General features: G+C 37.9%; 1 protein-coding gene across 4 annotated transcripts in view; it reads left to right on the forward strand.

Moving 5' to 3' along the window:
* The window catches only part of LOC114643433 (butyrophilin subfamily 1 member A1-like), a 152228-nt gene that overhangs the window by 81726 nt on the left and 46837 nt on the right, over positions 1-23665 (forward strand). Inside the window, exons 16-23 of one of the 4 annotated variants that reach the window (XM_028792014.2) lie at positions 916-942; positions 6857-6892; positions 8733-8759; positions 10033-10059; positions 10155-10181; positions 10351-10840; positions 14726-14752; positions 19095-22495. In XM_028792014.2, coding sequence (XP_028647847.2) covers positions 916-942; positions 6857-6892; positions 8733-8759; positions 10033-10059; positions 10155-10181; positions 10351-10838 — 632 coding nt within the window. In that variant the 3' untranslated portion in view covers positions 10839-10840; positions 14726-14752; positions 19095-22495. Of the gene's footprint in view, positions 1-915; positions 943-6856; positions 6893-8732; positions 8760-10032; positions 10060-10154; positions 10182-10350; positions 10841-14725; positions 14753-18861; positions 19072-19094; positions 22496-23665 lie in introns of those variants that run through there. The other 3 variants (XM_051922329.1, XM_051922327.1, XM_051922328.1) reach the window with 3 other exon arrangements.

Raw genomic sequence — 23665 nt, forward strand, 5'->3', positions numbered from 1 at the left:
TCAACGATACAAACACGAGCCCACCTGGATAAGATCAATGAACGCAGGCGCCTACAACGCGCGTCTGAAACTGCGGAAGCAAAGCAGGCACGGGTTCAAAACGAACGAGCTTGAATGATGGATATACAAACACGAACCCTCCTGGATAAAATCAATGAATGCAGGCGCCTACAACGCGCGTCTGAAATGCCGCGGGAAAAGCGGGCACGGCTCCAACACGAACGAGCTCGACTAATGTATTTCAGGATACCCATTGCTGGGGGTAGGCGAGCGAAGCGAGCAGGGGGCGGACCCCCCTTGTCATCTACTAAACACAGACTGGACAGATGTAACCTTCATAATGTAAAACAACTACAACCAACTGGGGTCAGCTTTTAGATGACTTGAAGAGTCTGTCAGCAATGCAATACACAGAAAATGTTTTATGTTTATCTTTTTTTATACATTTGGATATTAGTAAATTTAGCCCAAGTGGACAGTACTATGTGTGTGAACACTTACTAGTGAGAAAGAACAGTAGTAGGTTATTCATATTTTCAGTTTAGTTAAATTTGTTTGTATTTCCAAATTTTTACAATTATTATTTAGTAACATTTTGTATTTACCCATAAAATATCAATTCAAGTAAACTAATAACATTAAACACACATCAGAACATAAATAAATCTCAATAAATCTCCACTGAATAACATTTGTGTTGAAAATAAACCTCTGGGTGTTTTTGGTTGGTTACTGAGTGACTCAATTTATCTGATTCAGATATTTTTGTGATTTTCATCAATGTGAGCAAAGCAGTTTTTATGCTTTAAAGAACTGTGGACTAATTAAAAACCTATTTTAAACTGATACAAAGCATTTAGAACTGTAACATACTTTTTCATTTTTAAAATAAATATCTTTGTTTCTAATTTCTAGATTTACAAAAGGAGCAGAAGGAGAATGGTAAGCATGCAAAGTTTGTTTTTTCTCATAATAGCTACATCTTGAGGTTAGGACAAAATTTTAGGGATGTGGCGACTTCTGGTAAACCTTTTGTGACCTGAGGAAGGGCAGACAGAATGTAACATTGGCTGTTTAGTAAGAAGCATGAAAGACTGACATCACCTTAGGCTATCGTCTGGAGATATAAGGAACACTTCAAGAATTTCTCAAACCTAGCAGAGACGCCTTTCTTAGAAGAGACCATGATATAGGCATTTGGTGGAAATCAGTTTCTTTGGCAGAGGTCATTACATTGACTGAGAATTTCCACAGTGGCAAGGAAGAAATGGAGCAAGAATTGCTGAAGGTCCAGATATTTTTGGGGTTTTGTTCTTAAAATAACTTTAGTGTTAGCTGGAAGGCAAGGAGAGTACACTGCAATGCCTGGGGTGGTAGAATCTCTTTTTGAAAATATGGAGTGAAAGTGGGATCACACATCTCAGACTCAAATGGAAAACTTTGAAAATGTGTTGAACAAGAAGAATTTGGCTAATAGTCAAGTTTTGGATTCAACACTGTTAATTTGGATTTCATCCAGGCTGTGAAACAGACTGATAGCACTTTGAACTTTTATGGATATTTAAATGGTCATGGAATTTGCCACTTCTAATACTGAAAGAAAGATTTATGACTTCAAACCCTAGGGTGCACTTTTGGATGTTATCTAGATTATTAGGTTTCTGGAGCTATCATGCTTATTCACAGTATATCTTTCAATGTGAAGTTTTTTTTTTTCAACATTTTGGTATCAAGGAAATGCAAAGACTGTGAGCACAGAATTCCACTAAGAGCTCACCCATATCTAATTAGTATTGTTAGGATACAAAGGAGTCTTGGAGAGTATTGAGGGGCTTGAATGTTAGGGATTGTGCTGTCCTTTGTAAGTTCTCCAGCTATGCCCGTTGGTGAATTGTTTCACAGCAAAGTGTGGAGCTGTTGGAATGACATTACCTTCAGATTTGAAATCAAGCCTCTCTTGCATTGAATCGACTCTACTTAAGGTTTATGAGTTTAAACACAGAAGTAGAATAACAAGGATCAAGAGGATAGTTAATAGCTGACCAGATGTCCTCCATGTACAGTGGAACCTCGGTTCACGAACATCTCTGAACACGTACAAATCGGGTTACGACCAAAAAGTTCGCCAAACTTTTGCATCTATTCATGACCACACACTCGGTATGTGCACGCCGATGATTTCTGCATGTGTTCAGTTTCTCCCTGTGCATTCCATGTGCAGCAAGCAAGAGAGAGACACAGACACACACGAGACAGACGGACACACATGCGACCGCGAGGGACAGACACACATGCGAACATGAGAGACACACACACACACGTGCATGCGAGAGAAACACACATACACACGTGCACGAGAGAGAGACACACACACACGCTCGAGAGAGCCAGACGCACGGGACCGCGAGAGACACACACACACGCGTACGCATGAGAGAAACACACACACACAGAGCGCGCGAGAGAGAGAGGGCTGGCCGCATAAGGTAGTTAAAGAATGCAGCGGGCTTGTTTTTAAAGAGACTGATTCGAGCATTGTTTTAACCTCGTTGTATTTAATGAAGACTTTTTTCTATTGGATTTTAACCTCCACTGCACTTCTGTTTACAGCGATCGGTTCGTAGAGTGCATTGTTGCAATGTTACTTTTCTTGGTTGTTTATTAAATTAAGGATTTTTCAAATGTTCATTTTTTCCCTGTGCTTAAAACTCATTAAAAAAAAGTGTTTTTAGCGAGCAGTTCATAGCGCTATAGTGCAAACTCTTGCAGTGTTAGTTTTCTCTGCCATTCAAGGTTTTCTCAATGTTATTCAATGTTTTTACATTTAGTTTACTATTACACTGTGCATTCTATGGTATAATTAACTATATTTGTGGTTAAAAATCTGTAAAAAATATATTTACATACAGTTCGTACGGTCTGGAACGGATTAATTGTATTTACATACAATCCTATGGAGGAAATTACTTCAGGTCACAACCAAATCGGGTGGCGACCAGAGTTTTGGAACGGATTACGGTCGTGACCTGAGGTTCCACTGTATGCTGTTGGCTGGTCATTCTACATCTTCATTCTCATCTGTAGATTTAAACTTTGTGTACTGCCTGAAAGAATTAAATCACAGTTACATATGGCTGAAAAAAGATACACTGACTTTGTTTTACAGAGCACATTCTTGATTTTAAAGGAATTAGCTCAGCAGGCTAAAAGAAACTCAAAATAGAGCAGCAGCTACTCTGGATCAGAAGGAGCCATTTGAAGTAGTTTTGTGCAATTAAGAAAGATTCTTCTGAATACCATCTATAAGAAGAATTAAATGCATCAAACGGAGATCACAGATTCAGAGGAAGATCAGGACACACTAAAATTATCATATGTCTTTATGGTATAATAATAGTAATAATAATAATAATTTATTTTATTTGTAGGATCCTTTTAAGGCACACAAGAACACCTTACAGAACACATTAATAACAATAGTAACAATAGAAAATTAATAGAATATTACAGTACAATTAAACCAAAATAAATACAACAATAAAATTGGAATTAAATTTCTCACCTTAAATTATCAGACAGAATAAGCCATCTTAAAAAGATGTGTTTTATAATGCGATTTAAAGGTAGGAAGAGAGTTAGTATTACAAATATCTTGTGGGAGAGAGTTGCAGAGGTGCAGGGCTACACGACTGAAAGCTCTAAACCCTATGGTAGTCAAGCGAGCAGGAGGTATAATAAGATTGATAGAGGAAGAAGATCTAAGGATACAGGAAGGAATGGAGATATGAAGAGGATCAGAAAGATAAGGAGGTGCCAGATTATGGAGGACCTTGTAAGTAATAAGCAGAATCTTAAAATCAATGCGATATTTAACAGGGAGCCAGTGAAGCTGAAGAAGGGCAGGAGGTCATTTGTTCTATGGAAGGGGTTCTGGTAATAATATGAGCTACAGCATTCTGAACCAACTGAAGTTTGTAAAGGAGTTTGTGAGGAAGACCAGAAATCATAGATTTACAATAGTCAATAAAAGATGTAACCAGAGTATGAACAAGAATAGCAGTGCTGGTAGCTGAAAGAGATGGGCATAAATATCTGATATTACATAGATGGAAATACAGTATGTAGACTGAGTAACATTATTAATATGGGCCTCAGATTTTAAGGTGCTATCAAGAATATCAAGAATAACACCTAAACTCTTAACCTAGGAGGAAGAAGAGATTACAGAATTATCAATATTCAATGAAATAGTATCACATTTGTCCAAAACAAATTTAGTTCCTACCAGAAGAACCTGTGTTTTTATCACTATTTAAATTAAGAAAATTAGCAGACAGCCATGATTTAATTTCCTACAGACAGTCAGAAACGGAAGAAGGTTGAAGAGTGGAATCAGGCTTAGTAGACAGATAGAGCTGGGTGTCATCATCATAACAGTGAAAATGAATATCAAATTTCCTAAAGATATGTCCAAGAGGCATAACATAAATCATAAATAGAAAGGGGCCCAAGACAGAGCACTGGGGAACACTACTAACAACTGAGCATACTTGTGATCTGAATTTTTTTAATTGTACAAACTGTGTACGATTTGAGAGATAAGATTTATACCAGGCACGTGGAGTGCCAATAATACCAGTCGATTTTAATCACTCAAGGTGGATATCATTCGAGATTGCATCGAACGTAGAGCTCAGATCAAGGAGCACAAGTATGGTTAACAGCCCAGAGTCAGCTGCCATCAGCAGGTCATTGGTGATTTTAACCAGGGCTGTCTCTGTAATATGAAATGGTCAAAAGCCAGACTGAAATTATTCAAACAAATGTTTGTCAGTAAGGTAAGAGTGAACCTGCTCAGCAACAGTTTTTTCAAGTGCTTTTGAAAGAAAGGTACATTTGAGATTGGATGATAATTATTTAGGTTGTAGGGATGCGCACCAGATTTCTTGACAATTGGAGTTATTACAGCCATTTTAAAAGATAAAGTAACAATATTAGAGATAAAAAGAATCTATAATGCTAATTATTAGAGAGGAATGAGAAGACAATAGAATTTAACCAAATGAGTAGGAACTGGATCCAGCTGACAGGTAGAGTGCTTAGATTTATTAATGATACCAAATATTTCCTCCACAGATGGGAGTTTAAAAGTAGTAAGAAAAGAAGGAAAGGGGATCATAAAATGCTCCATGTACAGAATTTCCTAAACTAGTCAATTGCTGGTGGATATTTTCAATCTTCATATTAAAAAAGGTCATAAAAGATTACATTGATCAGTGCAGTAAACTAAGGTGGAAGACTGTCAGGTGGCCGTAGGATGTTGTTTACAGTTGAAAGTAAACCCTTTAGCAGACCCAATTAGTGTTGCATAATGTGTAGTTTTTGCTGCAGATAAAGCATCCTTACATACGCGCATGTGGTCATCATACATATTCTTTTGGACAGCAAAGCCCATCTTTTTATAAGGTGTTCCAAACGTCGTCCCTTAGCTTTAAATTGGCGAAGCTCCAGGGTGAACCAGGGGGCAGAGTGGATGAACAAGACAGTCCAGGTTTTCAGTGGAGCAAGATTATCTAAAAGACTGCATGGTCCAACGTTATAGTGGTCAAACTAGTTCATCTGTGGTAAATAAATTGTCGCTACTGGGCTGGCTGAAGACTCCATTGGAGAAGGCAATTAAATCAATATTCTTAATATTATGAAATGAGATAAAATGGAAAAGATTTGATTTAGATAATATTAAGTCAACACCAGTTTGTGATCAGATATCGACAGGTCAGATGCTGTACAATTATAAGGAGTAACACCAGAGCAGCAAATAAGATCAAGAATATGGCCTTTAGAGTGAGTAGGAAAGTATATAATTTTTTGTATGGGAGCCTGCAAAACCTCTGCAGGGAGTGATATATACTAACATAAAGTTAAACAAAGTGGAAAACTTTACTAGATCTTTCTCAGCATGTTGGCAGCATGACACTTACATTTATAAGCAATACAGAAGAAGAAATAAGAAGGAGGATGAAAAACCTTTTAATAGTGAACGGCTGAAAAAAAATATGAATATTCTGATTGACACAAAGAGGCAGGAAAAGGGAAAACTGTTGTCTAAGACTGGCCTCCAAGAATTCCAGGTTAAGCCTGAATTGAAGAAGAAACTGTAGTGTTCTGAGTGCCATATTGATCATGTAATGTTTTTGTTTGTTTTTTTTTTTAACCATTGAAATATTGCATGAGTTGGAATTTTCCATTGGCAGTGTTTCTATGTCTGGCTTGGCACAAAACTGCACCTTAAAAAGAACTTTAATAAAAATATGAGAAAAGGATTGCATCACATGTAATCTGTCCATTTGTGACTAGGAACCATTTTTTAAGTTCTTGTTTATAACGAGTTTAAAGGTTTAGCACACTTTTGAAAGTAATTCCATTTTATTTCTGGCTTATACAATAAGGATATACTAAAAAAATAAAAAAGTACAGCAGTAGTCTTCTGTTGGTACAACACAAGCTTTTGACATTTAATGTTTGTTGGTCTCAAGTTGGGAAAGGGCTTATAGGAATGTTAAAAGGATAGATTTTCACTTTAGTGTACATTATATAACTTTTCTTTGGATTTTCCTTTTAGTTTACTTTAATAGGACTTTGTTGTTTTGCTGCTCTGATTTGTTTGTGTTATTTATTTAGCTTATGTGGTTTAACTGATTACGGTTGCTTTTTATCTATTTCTATCTGTATACCTGTTTAATCTATAAAAGTGAAAGAATTATATTTTATAAATAAATTATTGTTGTTAGCATTATTATTATTTGTGTGTCATCTGCAATTAAAAATATGACAAAAGTATTCTGCTTTCTTTTAGAAAAGCTACGTGTTGATAATCAAAAACTAAATGAAGGTGAGTATAAAAATGTGAACCGTGATAAAATCACATAGCTTTGAGGAACAAAGAATGACCTTCTAAACCTAAACCACACAGTTTTTAACTTCAAATGTAAAACAGCTAAGCTCAACAGAGACCGGCTTTTAGATAACATTCTGTCAGCAATTTATCTAATTTCCCAATTGCTTAAACATATTTCACTGAAAGTCCCCTCATTCCCTCAAAGTTTTAACACAATATCATAACATCTCACTCATCTGTGCAACTCCTAGACATCCAGTCCAAAAGCAAACAGTCAACTCAAAATCATTCACTCTGTCACTTAAAGCAAACATTTCACTCAGATGACACACCAGCAAGCAAAAATGACCACACAGAGTGGCCACAAGACACAACAAGGGTCGATTCAGAACACTACTCTAAAAACTTAATATAACCAGGAACCATATTTCAAACTTATCGAGGTTTCCATTGATTGTACTCAAAATACAATAATTAAAGTGTACACCATGTGCAAGACCAAGTTTCAAATTTTAATTTTTCTCAAATGCACTGCTCCAAATTCAACAGTATCTAAACTCATAAAAAAAGTTCTATACATTTTATAAAACTACAATTAAAAAGTTACAGTAAACAAAAAAAGTTAAACTAGAAGACAAAAAAACTGTAAGAAACTGTACATGCGGCTAATGACTAATGTCTGCCAAACACTGTACATTACAAATACTACTCATTAGCATCATGTCTCCCGGTTGGGTCAGGCCACAAAGCCTCATCCGTGTCACAGAAGATGTTTTCTTATTTAAAGCAGTGAAGGAAATATGATTGGTTCTGTCTCCTCCAGGCTTGGATGGACTGTAAAATGATATCTCCCCAGGCTTTCTTCTTGACCCAGAAAACATTCCTTGCATCATAAGGATTCCAGTTATAAACCTTCCACCGTCATGCTGAGAATTCTTCTATGGGGTTGAGAAATGGGGAATATGCTGGAAAGAAGAAATTGGAAAACCAGGGATGATCAGTGAACCAGTTATGTACGGCTGCAGTTCGGTGAAAACTGACATGGTTCCAAATCACAATGTATTGCAACACCTCTGCCCTTCCACTCTCATTTTGTTACAAATATAATTAGTAGAAAGGTAGAATCCTTATATTCAATATCATATTGTAAGTCTCTAAAATGAGTCTGATGATAAGATTAGATTGCCAGGAAGATACAAAAAACAAAAAAGTTAAACTGGAGAATAAAATAAAATCTAAAGGGTTTCTAAGATCAAAAGACCACCCAGCCCCCACTGGGCATTCCACCTAACATAAATGTGCTTAAGTCATTCCTCATTGTTTCCAGGCTTTGTCTGAGGGAATTTGATGTAGTCAGTCTCATGGATAGCTCAACACAACGCATCACACAAGTTCAAAAACAGCATAGCATTATTGATAATGTTACACGATATACAAGAGGTAGGGAGACACACATAAAACCCATCTCATGGCCTGTGCTTGCAGCAAAGTGCAGCTGTATGAGATCCTTTAGAAAGACTGAAACTTCCTTGAAATTTGTTCTGTTTTATAAAAAGGTTGACTTTAAAGAGAGCAAAGTGAATAGGCTGGAGTAATAAAAAGCAATGTCATTAAAACCTAATGAAAATATCTGAAAAATATACACTTCAGTAACAATTGTTTGAGGAAAGACTTCCTTTTCTATGTATGTGTGTATTTATTTATTTAGTTAGTTTTCATTTTATTTAATTAACTTTCAGAATACTCCAAAATTAAAAAAAATCATAACTTCTATCTGTCTTAATTATTTTGGTGTTTAATGTGTAACCAGAGATTTTTTAATGTTCTCTTTCAGAAAATGATGAACTCAGTAGTGAATTTGGTAAGCATGTTAACTTTATCATGCATTGGAGCTTGACTTGAACATGTGAAGAAAGCTCTCTCAGAGTACAGCAAGAGAATCAGAGTCAGACTAGTCTGCCAGGCTGGTTTGAATGTGTTGTAAAGAATGAAATGAAGGTCATGTTGGTACCTTACATAACATGCATGAGAACTTTTTCACAAGACTGTTATTGTGTTCCTTTGCTGTGTTTTTTGGCTGTGGAACCACTATGGGAATTCCTGGACCCTTATGCAAGCTTGACTGCCCCCTTTCATTTCCTTTTTACAGGAAATAATATTCCTGGATATTTTATATATTAGCTTCAATGATTTTGTATTAGGTTTTAGGTTACTGTGAGCAAGGTAGTTTTTCCTTTGAAGGTTGTTTTTTTTTTGTCTTTGATGTAATCATCAGTACAGTATTTTTTCAATAAAAATAATTTTGTTGACTTTACATAAGGAAATTATATATTTCACATTGGTGTTTTTATATTTTTTAATATTTTTAGTTTTATTTTAACTTGCAGTCAATTTTGAGAGATCGATGAAAATTATGTTAAGAGATTTTTTGAAAAGTCATTCTGGTTATTGTCCACATTCCTACCGAACCTGTAGTTACAAGTTTTGATCTTACTTTGAATGTACTAAGACTTCCATCCATCCATTATCGCTATATCCTAACTACAGGGTCACGGGGGTCTGCTGGAGCCAATCCCAGCCAACATAGGGTACAAGGCAGGAAACAAACCCCAGGCAGGGTGCCAGCCCACCGCAGAGCATGCACACACACACACACACACACGCACACGCACACACACACACACACACACACCAAGCACACACTAGGGACAATTTAGAATCGCCAATCCACCTAACCTGCATGTCTTTGGAGTGTGGGAGGAAACCGGAGCACCCGGAGGAAACCCACACAGACACAGGGAGAACATGCAAACTCCACTCCGCCCTCTACTAAGACTTAAGAAAGTAAAAATCTGACAAATGAGAAGAGGCAGTTCAGTCAATCAGGCTAATTTTTTAGCTAATAGCTAAGATGTCCTAGTATTTCACCCAGATATCTTCTTAAAAGGTGTCAAGGCGTCTGCTTCAAATACATGTCTCAGTGGTTTCTTTCAGATTCCCACAACTGTTTATGAAAGGAAGTGAAGTGCATTGCAGCCATCCATGTATACTTATTAATTATTGTGCTTGACTGAAACTTTACAGTTTCAACAAACTTTTGAATGAAGTTATTTAATTCTTTTTTTGTTTTACAGATAAGATTGGAATTGTGCCTGATGCAGGTAGGAATCAGCAATTTATAATTTACCATTTAGATAACTAACATGAAGTATGATTGAATGAATCCTAACATTCTAATTGTCTTCCTTTTCTCCAGAATGGAAGCGTATTCAAGACCAAGGAGGTAAACAGTACATTTAAACTAATACTTTAGTTCTAATTTAATGTGGTAGCTGAAACACATAAGCATGATCTTTTATTTTATTGTCTTGCTTTTCATATCCTTTTTGAGTTATTACAAAACACAAAGTGGTGTGCCTCACTTTCGGCATTCTGTTTTACTTTTTCTACAGCTGATATGGTCCTGTCCCCTGACACAGGTCATAGTGACATTTCTGTGGATACTAATGCAGGACAAGTGAAATTTATAGGAGATCTTAAGGGTCCAGACAAATGGTGCTGTGTTACTGGCAATGAAGCCCAGCAGGATCACTACTGGGAGGTGGAGGTTGGGGAAAAGGGCAGCTGGGCAATTGGACTGGCATCTGACAGCATCAAAAACAACAAGCTTATTCCTGAGTGCCCTGGGGAAGGATTCTGGATCATCCGCCTCTACAGAGGGAAAAAGTTAGAGGCCGTCTCAAGCACAGTTGAGGAACTTCAGCAAAAACCCAAAAAAGTGGGACTACATTGGAAACGAAAGTGCTTACGTTTTTATGATGTGGAGAAAAAACAACTCATCCACAAATTTGATATTGAATACACTGAGTGCTTGTATCCTGTCTTCAGTCCAGGGTCACGTGACAAGGGACCATTAATCATCAAAATTAAACAAAATTAAAGGTAACACACTTTTATATTATCTTTGTGATTTTTGTTCTGAAGCTCCTAACTTTTGTAATACATTACTGTAGGATATGCTGTTTTATGTAATAACTGTAGTGTCAGGATAAGTAATTAAAGAAAGAATGAATTGACTTCTGGCGGCACGGTGGCACAGCGGTAGCGTTGCTTCCTCGCAGTTAGGAGACCCAGGTTCACTTCCCAAGTCCTCCCTGCGTGGAGTTTGCATGTTCTCCCCGTGTCTGCATTGGTTTCCTCCCACAGTCCAAAGACATGCAGGTTAGGTACATTGGTGATCCTAAATTGTCCCTAGTGTGTGCTGTGTGGGTGGGTGTATGTGTGTGTGTCCTGTGGTGGGCTGGCACCCTGCCCGGGGTTTGTTTCCTTCCTTGCGCCCTGTGTTGGCTGGAATTGGCCCCAGCAGACCCCCATGACCCTGTAGTTAGGATAAAGCGGGTTGGATAATGGATGGATGAATTGAATTCTCTTTGATATGGAGCTGCAGTTTCTCTTGCTTTTCCCAAAGAGATAGCCCATCCAGTTAATATTTGTTGATATGAGAAATGAATATATAATGCAGTAAGAGTAAGCACAAAAGTGAATATGAAAATCCATACACTGAGTCGTGCAACTTAAGAAGAGGTCAGACAGATGTGGTCTCTGGGAGTTTTAGCAAAGGAAGTGTGAATGTGAAAAAATAACAATGTTTTCATGGATTTAGGGATAAAGAAAGGTCAGTAAATTATTGTAAAACATTCTACTGAATGTTTTCAAGTGAATCCTGCAGATTAATCCTGTTTATTTTTATTGTTTTGCAAATTACCGAAAAATTCTCATTAAACAGTCCAGTTGTGAAAATGAAATGGTAATCTTCCAAATTTTGATTGGGGTCCTGTTTATTTTTGTTTTATCATGTGCATGCAAAGACCTTGGGCTGATTCCAAGCATGATGGGTAATTATACCCAACCCTTCTCAGAGAAGTACAGCATTGGATGTTTTAGCCCAATATTCTACATGTATTCAGTATATGGTAAATTTTATTTAGTGTATTTTCTTCTTATTTTGGCTGCATGGATTTTAGTCTTGCACACTTTCAAAAAACACTTCCAGAAGGCATATTCAGTCTTTTATTGACCACAATGTGACTCATACTTGTGAAAATACACATTTTTAAATGAAGAAGCACCACTGTACTAATCCCTCAGGTCCTCTTCATTTTTTATGTACACAAAGATACGCTGCTTTCTAAAACGGGGGGCTGGTTGTTTCTCTGTCTGTGGACTGATTTTCTTCACGTATTTATAATCAGTAAGAAACAGTGAATAGGCAAAGTATATTCTTTCAGTTAAAGATACAAGACAGTATGAAACATTTCAGTGGTCCACTTAAACCACACACATTTCATTTCCATTCTTGAGTGTTTTATTGCCCTTCTTTGTAATCATTCCTTTAAACTTCTTCACTTGCTGCAGTCTACCTACACTACTCTGTTTAACGGGGCTTAATCTAAAAGATGTGATGCCACTTCCTTCTGATTATATCTATCTATGGCTCACATTTGATTCTTCAATCTTTGTTAATTCCACGTGCTTAGTAAGCCATCTGTACCTTCATAATTAAGACTTGGCCCATCCACAGCTGACCTTGTGTCTGGCCTACTTAGTGCAACATTACAAGCCCTCTCTACACCATGCTGCCCCCAGCAGTGAACTTATCTAGTAGGTATCTGTCACAACTTTGTTCAAATTAGGTATATATCAGTCACTGAACCCTAAATCCTGGACTCCAGCAATCATCAAGAAGTTTACTGTCCTACATGTTAACTGTTTCTACTGCAACTGATGATAGTGGAAAGGTAAGGAGCTATAAACAAACCTAGAGGTTTAATTAAAACAAACTGCTGCCAAATACAAACTCTTGCCCTAATCATATTTGTTTTGGTAACCAACACAGAAGCAAAAGCAACACATTATACAGTCATATGAAAAAGTTTGGGAACCCCTCTCAGCCTGCATAATAATTGACTCTACTTTTAACAAAAAAGATAACAGTGGTATGTCTTTCATTTCCTAGGAACATCCGAGTACTGCGGTGTTTTCCAAACAAAGATTTTTAGTGAAGCAGTATTTAGTTGCATGAAATTAAGTCACATGTGAAAAACTGGCTGTGCAAAAATGTGGGTCCCCTTGTAATTTTGCTGATTTGAATGCATGTCACTGCTCAATACTGATTACTTGTAACACCAAATTGGTGGGATTAGCTTGTTAAACCTTGAACTTCATAGACAGGTGTGTCCAATCATGAGATATAAAAGGTATTTAAGGTGGTCAATTGCAAGTTGTGCTTCCCTTTGACTCTCCTCTGAAGAGTGACAGCATGGGATCCTCAAAGCAACTCTCAAAAGATCTGAAAACAAAGATTGTTCAGTCTCCTGGTTTAGGGGAAGGCTACAAAAAGCTATCTCAGAGGTTAAAACTGTCAGTTTCAACTGTAAGGAATGTAATCAGGAAATGGAAGGCCACAGGCACAGCTGCTGTTAAACCCAGCAGGTCTGGCAGGCCAAGAAAAATACAGGAGCGGCATATGTGCAGGATTGCGAGAATGGTTACAGACAACCCACAGATCACCTCCAAAGACCTGTAAGAACATTTTGCTGCAGATGGTGTATCTGTACATCGTTCTACAATTCAGTGCAATTTGCACAAAGAACATCTGTATGGCAGGGTGATGAGAAAGAAGCCCTTTCTGCACTCATGCCACAAACAGAGTCGCTTGTTGTACGCAAATGCTCATTTAGACAAGCCAGATTCATTTTGGAATAAAGTGCTTTGTACTGATGGGAGAAAAATTGAGTTATTTGTTCATAACAAAATGCGATTTACATGGCAGAAGAAGCAGCATTCCAAGAAAAACACCTGCTACCTACTGTCAAATTTGGTGGAAGTTCCATCATGCTGTGGGGCTGTGTGATTAGTTCAGCGACTGGGGCCCTTGTTAAAGTCGAGGGTCAGATGAATTCAACCAAGTATCAACAAATTCTTCAGGATAATGTTCAAGCATCAGTCACAAAGTTGAAGTTACGCAGGGGTTGGATATTCCAACAAAACAATGAGCCAAAACACAGTTCTAAATCTACAAAGGCATTCATGCAGAGGGAGAAGTACAATGTTCTGGAATGGCCGTCACAGTCACCTGACTTGAATATCATCGAAAATCTATGGGATGATTTGAAGCTGGCAGCCATCACATTTAACTGAACTGGAGAGATTTTGTATGGAAGAATGGTCAAAAATACCTCCATCCAGAATCCAGACACTCATCAAAGGCTATAGGAGGCATCTAGAGGCTGTTATATTTGCAAAAGGAGGCTCAACTAAGTATTGATGTAATATCTCTGTTGGGGTGCCCAAATTTATGCACCTGTCTAATTTTGTTATGATACATATTGCATATTTTCTGTTAATCCAATAAACTTAATGTCACTGCTGAAATACTACTATTTCCATAAGGCATGTCATATATTAAAAGGAAGATGCTACTTTGAAAGCTCAGCCAATGACAAACAAAAATCCAAAGAATTAAGAGGGGTTCCCAAACTTTTTCATATGACTGTAAATGCAAAGAAGGTTCTAATTTTTTGGTTACTCCTTTCCTTAATGCAGCAGCTGCTTATCGCAAACTTCCTTCATTTCATTTTTAAGTCCAACTGAAGCCTAAACTTCTCAGACCCCTTAATGACCTCAGGGAGGTTGGTTTATCTCCATGCCCTATTGTTTAGTCAAATGCCACTCAATTTTTAGCATAATCTATTTAAAAATGTGATTAATTTACCAGTGGGGTTTTAAAATATAAGTATTGCTCATCTGTCTTTTTTTCTATTGCAGAAATGGAAAATCTCAGAAAGAATTTTGGTAAGCATACACATTTAATTAATATATAATATATGCTAACCCTGCTGAAAAGGCCCATCCTTTCTCCCACGTTTTACCTTTATGTCTGATTTCACTGATTGTTAGATTGTGGCAATCTGATTTTATTTTTATTTGTACCTTATTCACTACTGACCTGATTACTGAGGTCAGACTTACTTTTGTCTTCTGTGAACAACTTCCAGTCTTTTGCTTCCCAAATCCTGTTTAATCCCTTTGTGGTAGTGGAAGAGCTTTTACTAATCTGCGCAGAAACAGTAAGGCAACACCTTATCTTAAATGGAGTACCAGCTTACCTCACTCCTTTCAAACAAATAACCGTTGATCATGCAGTCTTATTTGTTCAAATGTTAAATATTTCTTGGATTCCATTCATTAGTTTTCTTATCAAATTCAGCATCATGTGGTTCTAAGGTTTGCCCTAACAGCAGTAGGCAAAAGCCAGAGACAAGGAGTTCAAGGTCCAGTCCAGAGAGCAGAGAACACTAAATGCACATATGAATGACTGTTTATACATTTTTAGACTGTGATTGGCAACCCAACAGTATGGTGGAGATGAATGGAAAATGATAAAGAAGCAGTGGAATAGAAACCCCAAACAATTCAACTAGCAGGAGTGTAATCCTGTCTTTTCCTAAATGCAAAATACAGTGAAAAAGAGCAAGGTATTTTTCAGAGTCATCCTTATAAATTAATCTGTGAGTCTTTAAATGTGAAAAATGTGACATCACATTAAATGTGTTTTGTCAGTTACCTGAAATTATAAGACCACACTTTAACATTTAATTTGTTCATATTGCTTTTTATGTGGTTAATGTGCTAAAAATTTCTGTGAATATTTTTAACGCAACCTCTAAATACGTTCATTTAATCCTGTAAAACTGATTGCGTCAAATATTTTTAATGAAGAAGTGCCAAATGAATCCATGTCTATTAATTGTATTGTAGTAATAGGTCACAGGTGCTTGATTGTTTCCTATGTTATTTCATGATAATGATCTTCATCCACACACCATTACAGTTGTCACCTGTCCCTTATAATATGGAATTGTCCTGTATTGGAACATAAAATATTGAATTTGTAAATAAGTGATGCGATTCACTCTGTATTTTTATACACATTATTATATGGTTGAAATAGTTTTACTGTCAAATAATGCAAAGAGTACGCGACACGTGTTTCGCCCTAATTCTGGGCTCATCAGGCGTACACACTCACTGCACCCCCTCTCGGGGAATTGAACCTCGGACGTCAGCGCTAGAGGCGAAGCCCCTAACGCAGCGCCACGGCGTGTGGTTCATTTATATATGCACTATTGCTTCAAAGTGCAGAGAATAATATGAGAACAGTTAAAATCAAACCAGTTACACAAGTGGAGTGAATGAGTTTAATTTTGGCACACTAAGAGAAGAACTGTGCAGTCTTTGAGATTGCATGTCAATATCATCATTGCCATTAATGTGCATTCACACATTAATAATTAAAAAAATTACATTTCTCAGTATATTACTATAGTGATGTCTGCTAATCCTAGCCAGCCCATAAAAGATACAGTTGAGGTATGGTCCTGAGTAGGAGATAGAATGCCAGTGGGTCAGCCCTGTCCCTGGTGATGTCTGTGGAGGAATAGCTGACCTAAAACAGCACAGTGCAACTGCTACCCATGTGTCCGAGCAGCTAAAGTGGATATGACACAGAGTGGAATATCTCAATTCCTTATACCTCTCTCAGGCTTCCCACAAAGAAGACATGGAATATGGGTATGTTGTTATCATCATGTTGCTATCATCCCTTGAACGAGTATAAATAAACTGGTATTCTTAAGCATCTGGCTGAAAAAATAGTCAGAAAATCAATAATACCTTATTTGTTATCTCCTTATCATTTTAAGGACAGAAGTATTCACAGAATCACTCAAAGTGCTAGACTAATTTGCATTATGATGTGGTTCAAAAAAGCTAAAACATTTACTTTGAGCCATTGACTGACTAGTGTTTCACTATTTATTCAGTTGTTTCTGTTGCACAAAACTGTTCAATAAACTTCTTCTTCTTCTTTTGGCTGCTCCCGTTAGGGGTTGCCACAGCAGATCATCTTCTTCCATATCTTTCTGTCCTCTGCATCTTGTTCTGTTACACCCATCACCTGCATGTCCTCTCTCACCACATCCATAAAACTTTGCATAGACCTTCCTCTTTTCCTCTTCCCTGGCAGCTCTATCCTTAGCATTCTTCTCCCAATACACCCAGCATCTCTCCTCTGCACATGTCCAAACCAATGCAATCTCGCCTCTCTGACTTTGTCTCCCAACCGTCCAACTTGAGCTGACCCTCTAATGTACTCATTTCTAATCCTGTCCATCCTCATCACACCCAATGCAAATCTTAGCATCTTTAATTCTGCTACCTCCAGCTCTTTTTTCTGCTTTCTGGTCAGTGCCACCATCTCCAACCCATATAAGATAGCTGGTCTCACTACCGTCCTGCAGTCCTTCCCTTTCACTCTTGCTGATACCCGTCTGTCACAAATCACTCCTGACACTCTTCTCCACCCATTCCACCCTGCCTGCACTCTCTTTTTCACCTCTCTTCCTCAATCCCCATTACTCTGTATTGTTGATCCCAAGTATTTAAACTCATCCACCTTAGCCAACGCTACTTCCTGCATTCTCACCATTCCACTGACCTCCCTCTCATTTACACACATGTATTCTGTCTTGTTCCTACTGGCCTTCATTCCTCTCCTCCCTAGAGCATCTCCACCTCTCCAGGGTCTCCTCAACCTGCTCCCTACTATCGCTACAGATCACAATGTCATCAGCAAACATCATAGTCCACGAGGACTCCTGTCTAATCTCATCTGTCAACCTGTCCATCACCATTGCAAATAAGAAAGGGTTCAGTGCCAATCCCTGATGTAATCTCACCTCCAACTTGAATGCATCCGTCACTCCCACCACAGACCTCACCACTGTCGCACTTCCCTCGTATATATCCTGTACAACTTTTACGTACTTCTCTGCCACTCCCAATTTCCTCATACAATACCACAGCTCCTCTTGAGGCACCCTGTCATATGCTTTCTCCAGGTCCACAAAGACGCAATGCAACTCCTTCTGGCCTTCTCTGAACTTCTCCATCAACCTCCTCAGAGCAAACATTGCATCTGTGGTGCTCTTTTTTGGCATGAAACCATACTGCTGCTCCCTAATCATCACCTCACTTCTTAACCTAACTTCCACTACTCTTTCCCATAACTTCATGCTTTGGCGCATCAATTTTAATCCCCTGTAGTTACCGCAGTCCTACACATCCCCCTTATTCTTAAATATCGGCACCAGTACACTTCTTCTCCACACCTCAGGCATCCACTCACTTTCCAAGATTCCATTAAACAATCTGGTTAAAAACTCCACTGCCATCTCTCTTAAACATCTCCATGCTTCCATAGGTATGTCATCTGGACCAATGGCCTTTCCATTTTTCATCCTTTTCATAGCTGTTTTTACTTCCTCCTTGCTAATCCGTTGCACTTCCTGATTCACTATCTCCACATCATCCAACCTCTCCTCTCTCTCGTTCTCTTCATTCATCAGCCTCTCAAAGAACTGTTTCCATCTGCTCAGCACACTCTCCTCGCTTGTGAGTATGTTTCCATCTTTATCCTTTATTGGTACAGGTCCTTTTCTCCCTTCTTAGTGTCTAACCTCTCATACAACTCATCATATGCTTTTTCTTTAGCCTTCGCCACCTCTCTTTTCACCTTGCGCCTTATCTCCTTGTACTCTTGTCTACTTTCTGCATCTCTCTGACTTTACCATCCTCTTCTTCTGTATACTCTCCTGTATTTCCTCATTCCACCACCAGGTTTCCTTTTCCTCCTTCCTCTTTCCAGATGTCACGCCAAGCACTCTTCTTGCTGTCACCCTTACTACATCTGCTGTAGTTTCCCAGCTGTCTGGTAACTCTTCACTGCCACCCAGTGCCTGTCTCACCTCCTCCCTAAACTGAACCTTGCAGTCTTCCTTTTTCAACTTCCACCATTTGATCCTTGGCTCTGCCCTCATTCTCTTCCTCTTCTTGATCTCCAGCGTCATCCTACAGACCACCACCCTATGCTGCTTAACTACACTTTCCCCTGCTACCACTTTGCAGTCTTCAATCTCCTTCAGATCTCCTTCAGTCTCCTTCAGAGCAACTCCTTCAGATCAAGTCTACCTGTGTGCATCTTCCTCCACTCTTGTATGTAACCCTATGTTACGTTCAATAAACTAAACTGTTCAATAAACTAACTGGAATAATTTAATATGCATGTGTTTCCCAGATTTCTCCCCTGCACATCTGCTAAATGTGCTGCATTCTGCAGCATTAAACAGCACCTATGGAGAGGTGAAAACAGATACAGACTCTTGTATCCTGCCAAACTGAAAGTGGTTATTGAAGATCAGTTTTTCAGTCCTCCGGATGAACTGGATAAAGCCTGCAATCTGGACAATTTTTAATGCAACATTTCTGGCTTATGGCTACATTTTGGTTAATTGGTTATCAAAAAGTAAACAGCTATTGACAGTTTTTTTTTTGTTTTTTTTTTGCATAAGCTTCAGTTACTATATTGAAATTTCTTCCATTAATTATATGTACACTTTGGCTACCACAGTTATTGATTTTATTAAAATGTAATTATTATACTGAAATTTCTTTAATCAATTATATGTACACTTTGGCTATGACAAAGTATTCTGCTTTTTACAATTTTTTTTTTACATCATACCCTTGGTTTATTATATTGGGACTGTTTAAGATCATATCCTTGGTTTATTGTATTTGGACTGTATTTTCACAAGATATTTCAGTTTAACCAATTTACACTGCTACTGGGGGTATGTTTTGCTTTGCATGTCAGAGGACCGGGACTTTGCGAAGTCTTACTTGCTTCACTTGCAGACGCAAAGTGGGAGGGGGTTGGGTTTGGGGGGAGGGTTGAAAAAGAGGAATGCTGTAACTGCCAACTTAACAATGGACTTCATGCCTATAACATCTGGCAATAATATGAAATCTATTTAAAAGCTATCATATTTAACAATGTACTACCTTAATATAAGACCACAAAATGTCAAGAAAAGTTCAGACACAATGTTTCTATGACCAAATAGTGAACTTTGTGACCTGGAATGTCAAGGGTCTCAATCATGAATTAAAGAGAAAGAAACTACTTTCTCACTTAACAGGTCTAAATGCCAAGATAGTAATTTTACAGGAGACTTAATTATTAAGCAAGGACCACTTTTGGTTGCAAGGAGAGTGGTCTGGCCAAATTTTGTACTCTGACTATACAAAGAAAACTAGGGGTATGGGAATCTTAATACAAATGATTAATATCTATGTACCTAATGTGGATGGTAGAGATTTCTTTCAAAATGTATTTGCATTTATCCCTATTGTGAACACTCACAAAATTATAATGGCCGGAGTCTTTAATAGTGTTTTAAATCCAGACCTGGATAGATCCTCAGATACAGTGGCGATAACATTCAATACAGCAGAGATAATTACATAGTTTGTAAGGGATCATAACTTATCAGACCCACTGAGACTTTTAAATCTTATCCAAAGAGCATACTCTTTCTTCTGATCCGTATATAATTGTTAGCCAAGGATTGATTATTTCCTTATAGACAATATTTTTTTCCACACTATTAAATCTTGTAAGTACAATGCTATTGTTATCTCTGACCATGCCCCTCTGATCATGGAGCTTAAATTACTGTGTCCTACACAAATACATCTTGTAGCTGGCGTCTTAACACCCTGTCATGCTGATGAGCTGATGAGAACTGTACATAATTTATATCCAAGCAAACTGATTATTTTCTTGAGAAAAATGCATCCTCAGAGGTCTCAGCCGGTATACTCTTTGAAACTCTGAAGCCATTTATAAGAGGACAGATTATTTCATACCACTAGCAGCGCACTGCACAAATACACTTGAGTTGAGCATTCCTAGTTTTCATACTCTTTCTCTGTACATTTAGCATTCATTTTCTCAGAGGTTGATGCACTTGGTACTTTCTGAGCAACTCTTCTTTTTTCCACCCTAGCGGCCCGCTTCTTCTTTTCACGTTAAAACTGATTAAGTCAGTGTTTGTGTTGCAATTACTTAGTACATTTTCTTTAATTTTTCACTTAAGTGCCAGCTTGTTGGTCAAACAGTTTGCGAGCTACAGGTGATTTAAAATCCTGGACAGACAAATGAACAGCCATGGTAGCGTACTATATAAGAAGATCTTTCTCACAAAAGTTGATTGGAAACCAAGAAGTCATCTGAGTTAATCAATGAAATTACCAGAATAGATCTTGAATATGCCAGGTCACCAAATGAGACATTTTTTAGGAAAAGAGGTTTTCCAGTCAGAATTTAACCTCTAATAATTAAAGAAATGGAACAGCTTATCTTTAAATTGTGACTTCACTATGAACATGGAGAGAAAGCCAATAAGATATTAGCCCAACAGATCCACAAGCAGGAAGTCCACAATGCAATAACAGCATTTACTAGCACAGACGGAAATAAAATTATTGACCATAAAGTTCTACCCAGAAGGACTGAGAAAGTGCTTCTTTCTGTAATATCACTAGACCAAACCACTTTTTTTAAAGACAGACCCGCAACTTCTAATCTTCAACGTTTGTTTAATATAATATATTCAACCATTAAATCTAAAACCCCAGAGATCTTTATCTTTAGATGCAGAAAAAGCATTTGATATGGTTGAATGAGACTACCTATTCACCACATTGCACAAATTTGGTTTCGGCCCAAACATATGTCCATGGATCAAACTATTTTATACTTGTCCAGAAGCCTCAGTTTGTACAGTATTAACAACATTATTTCAGACTATTTCAAACTAGAATGTGGTACTTGACAAGGATGCCCCTTATCACCTTGGCTCTTTGCAATCACCATTGAACCAATGGCTGTATACTTTTTGAATAAAAGTGTGCTTTTTCCAGTGAATTCTCTAGCATACAATATTAGACTTGACACCTTCCCATTTATCTTAGCAGATCAGTTTAATTATCTAGGGGTAAGCATAACAAGTAAATATAAAGCTCTTTTTCAACAAAATTTTGCTGTCTCCATGGAAAAAAAAAATAAACAAGATGTGAATAGATGGTCTATCCCCCATTTTATATTAGCAGGGAGAATCAACATTGTTAAGATGACCATCTTTAAAAAGCTTCTCTTCCTATTTGAAAGCATCCCTATATACATTGATAAATCATTTTTTAGGAAATTATACTCAATCATAACCTCATTTATTTGGAATTCAAAACATCCATGCATCCAAAGAGCGACTCTACAGCGACCTTAAGCAGAAGTGGGCATGGTACTACCTAACTTTCAGTTTTGTTGCTGGGCGGCAAATATACAAGCTATAAACACCTGGGCCCTCATGTATAACGCCATGCATAGAATTCACACTAAAACATGGCATATGGACAAAAGCAGAAATGTGTATACGCACAAAAAAATCCAGATGCAGAAAACTGTGTGTACACCAAGTTTCACGCACTTCCCCTTTATAAATCCCAATGAACGTGAAATTTAACGCATGTGCACGCACCTACAGCCCCACCTCGACTCCTCACAGAATTTTGCCTGTTTTAATATGGAAATCAATACAAATATCACGTTCCGTTCTGTGTTTTGTTAAAAGACAATGGCAAAATCACGTGGAAAAAAGAAGAATTTCAGCAAATGTGAAGTGGAGGCAAGGAAAAATGTATTATTTGTTGGCTTAAGCAGTGGTATAATCAAGAAAAGGAAGTTATTAAGTGATACAGTGTGGCGGAGAAACTCGAAAAAGGAAGCGGTCAGATATCAAAGTAAACATGAAAAGGCGAATCGCAGTCCACTGTCTTGTTTATTCTGTTTCAGAGAATATTACAAAAGCTGACCAACTGTGCGATGCTCAGGTGGTGATGGTGCTATTATACCGAGCACATCTTCAGATGCAGGCTGCACACACACCTCTGCCTTGGACATTGTTGCGCAACCATCTGGCTGTGTGCTGACGGACGCTGTTCTGGAGTCACAAAATGCAATAGTGGACTCAGCAAGAGATGTGGCCAGTGAACTAAGGAATATATGTAGGGGCTGTACTATGTGATGTTGACCACAATTTAAAAGAATTGGTTAAAAAATAAATGCTTCATCTGATTACCTGTTTTTACATTCTGCTAATTACATTCAAGCGAATCTGTAATGCTGTCGATGTGGCTGATCATTTGGTGGGTCAGGGTCAGGTTCATCATTTCGCATCTTTTTAGGTATGGGCAAGCCGCAACACACTTTCTGTAGAGCAGCACATTAATAGAGTGGAAATGCGTTCTTTTTACATAAACAAATTCATTCTCTGAAGGCGCTTGTATAGTGTAGCATCTGTGCTAAACAACACAACTGTTCTATTTACATGGCTATTTCAGGTGACTCGCTATCTTTAAAAGAACTGCTAGCCTTTTGCAGTATTAGTTGGAAAAACCACCTGTGACTGTATGGTGCTGTCGTTTTTATAGGTTCTCCTGCTCTATATGATGTAATGCCAGCTCATTCTTTTGGTGATTCATCCCTCGTTGATGTAACTTGTCCAGCGCTGTTGTAATTGCAATGTGTGCGCAGCTGACCGCTTTAATTACATTTGGAAAACCGGATTGCTGCAAATTGCGCTTTGATGTTTCACAGTTCAACCATGGTGTAAGAGAATCTTATCTATTTGGATGACAAGCGGATAGTACCATCCTATGCAGCTAGCATTGAGCAGCTCAGTGATGTTTGTGAAATACCTGATGAGTCAGCAAGTTCACATTGAAAAGCTCCTGTGGTTAAAAACC

This window comes from Erpetoichthys calabaricus, chromosome 2 (genome assembly GCF_900747795.2).
Source record: "Erpetoichthys calabaricus chromosome 2, fErpCal1.3, whole genome shotgun sequence".
Classification (NCBI taxonomy): domain Eukaryota; kingdom Metazoa; phylum Chordata; class Cladistia; order Polypteriformes; family Polypteridae; genus Erpetoichthys; species Erpetoichthys calabaricus.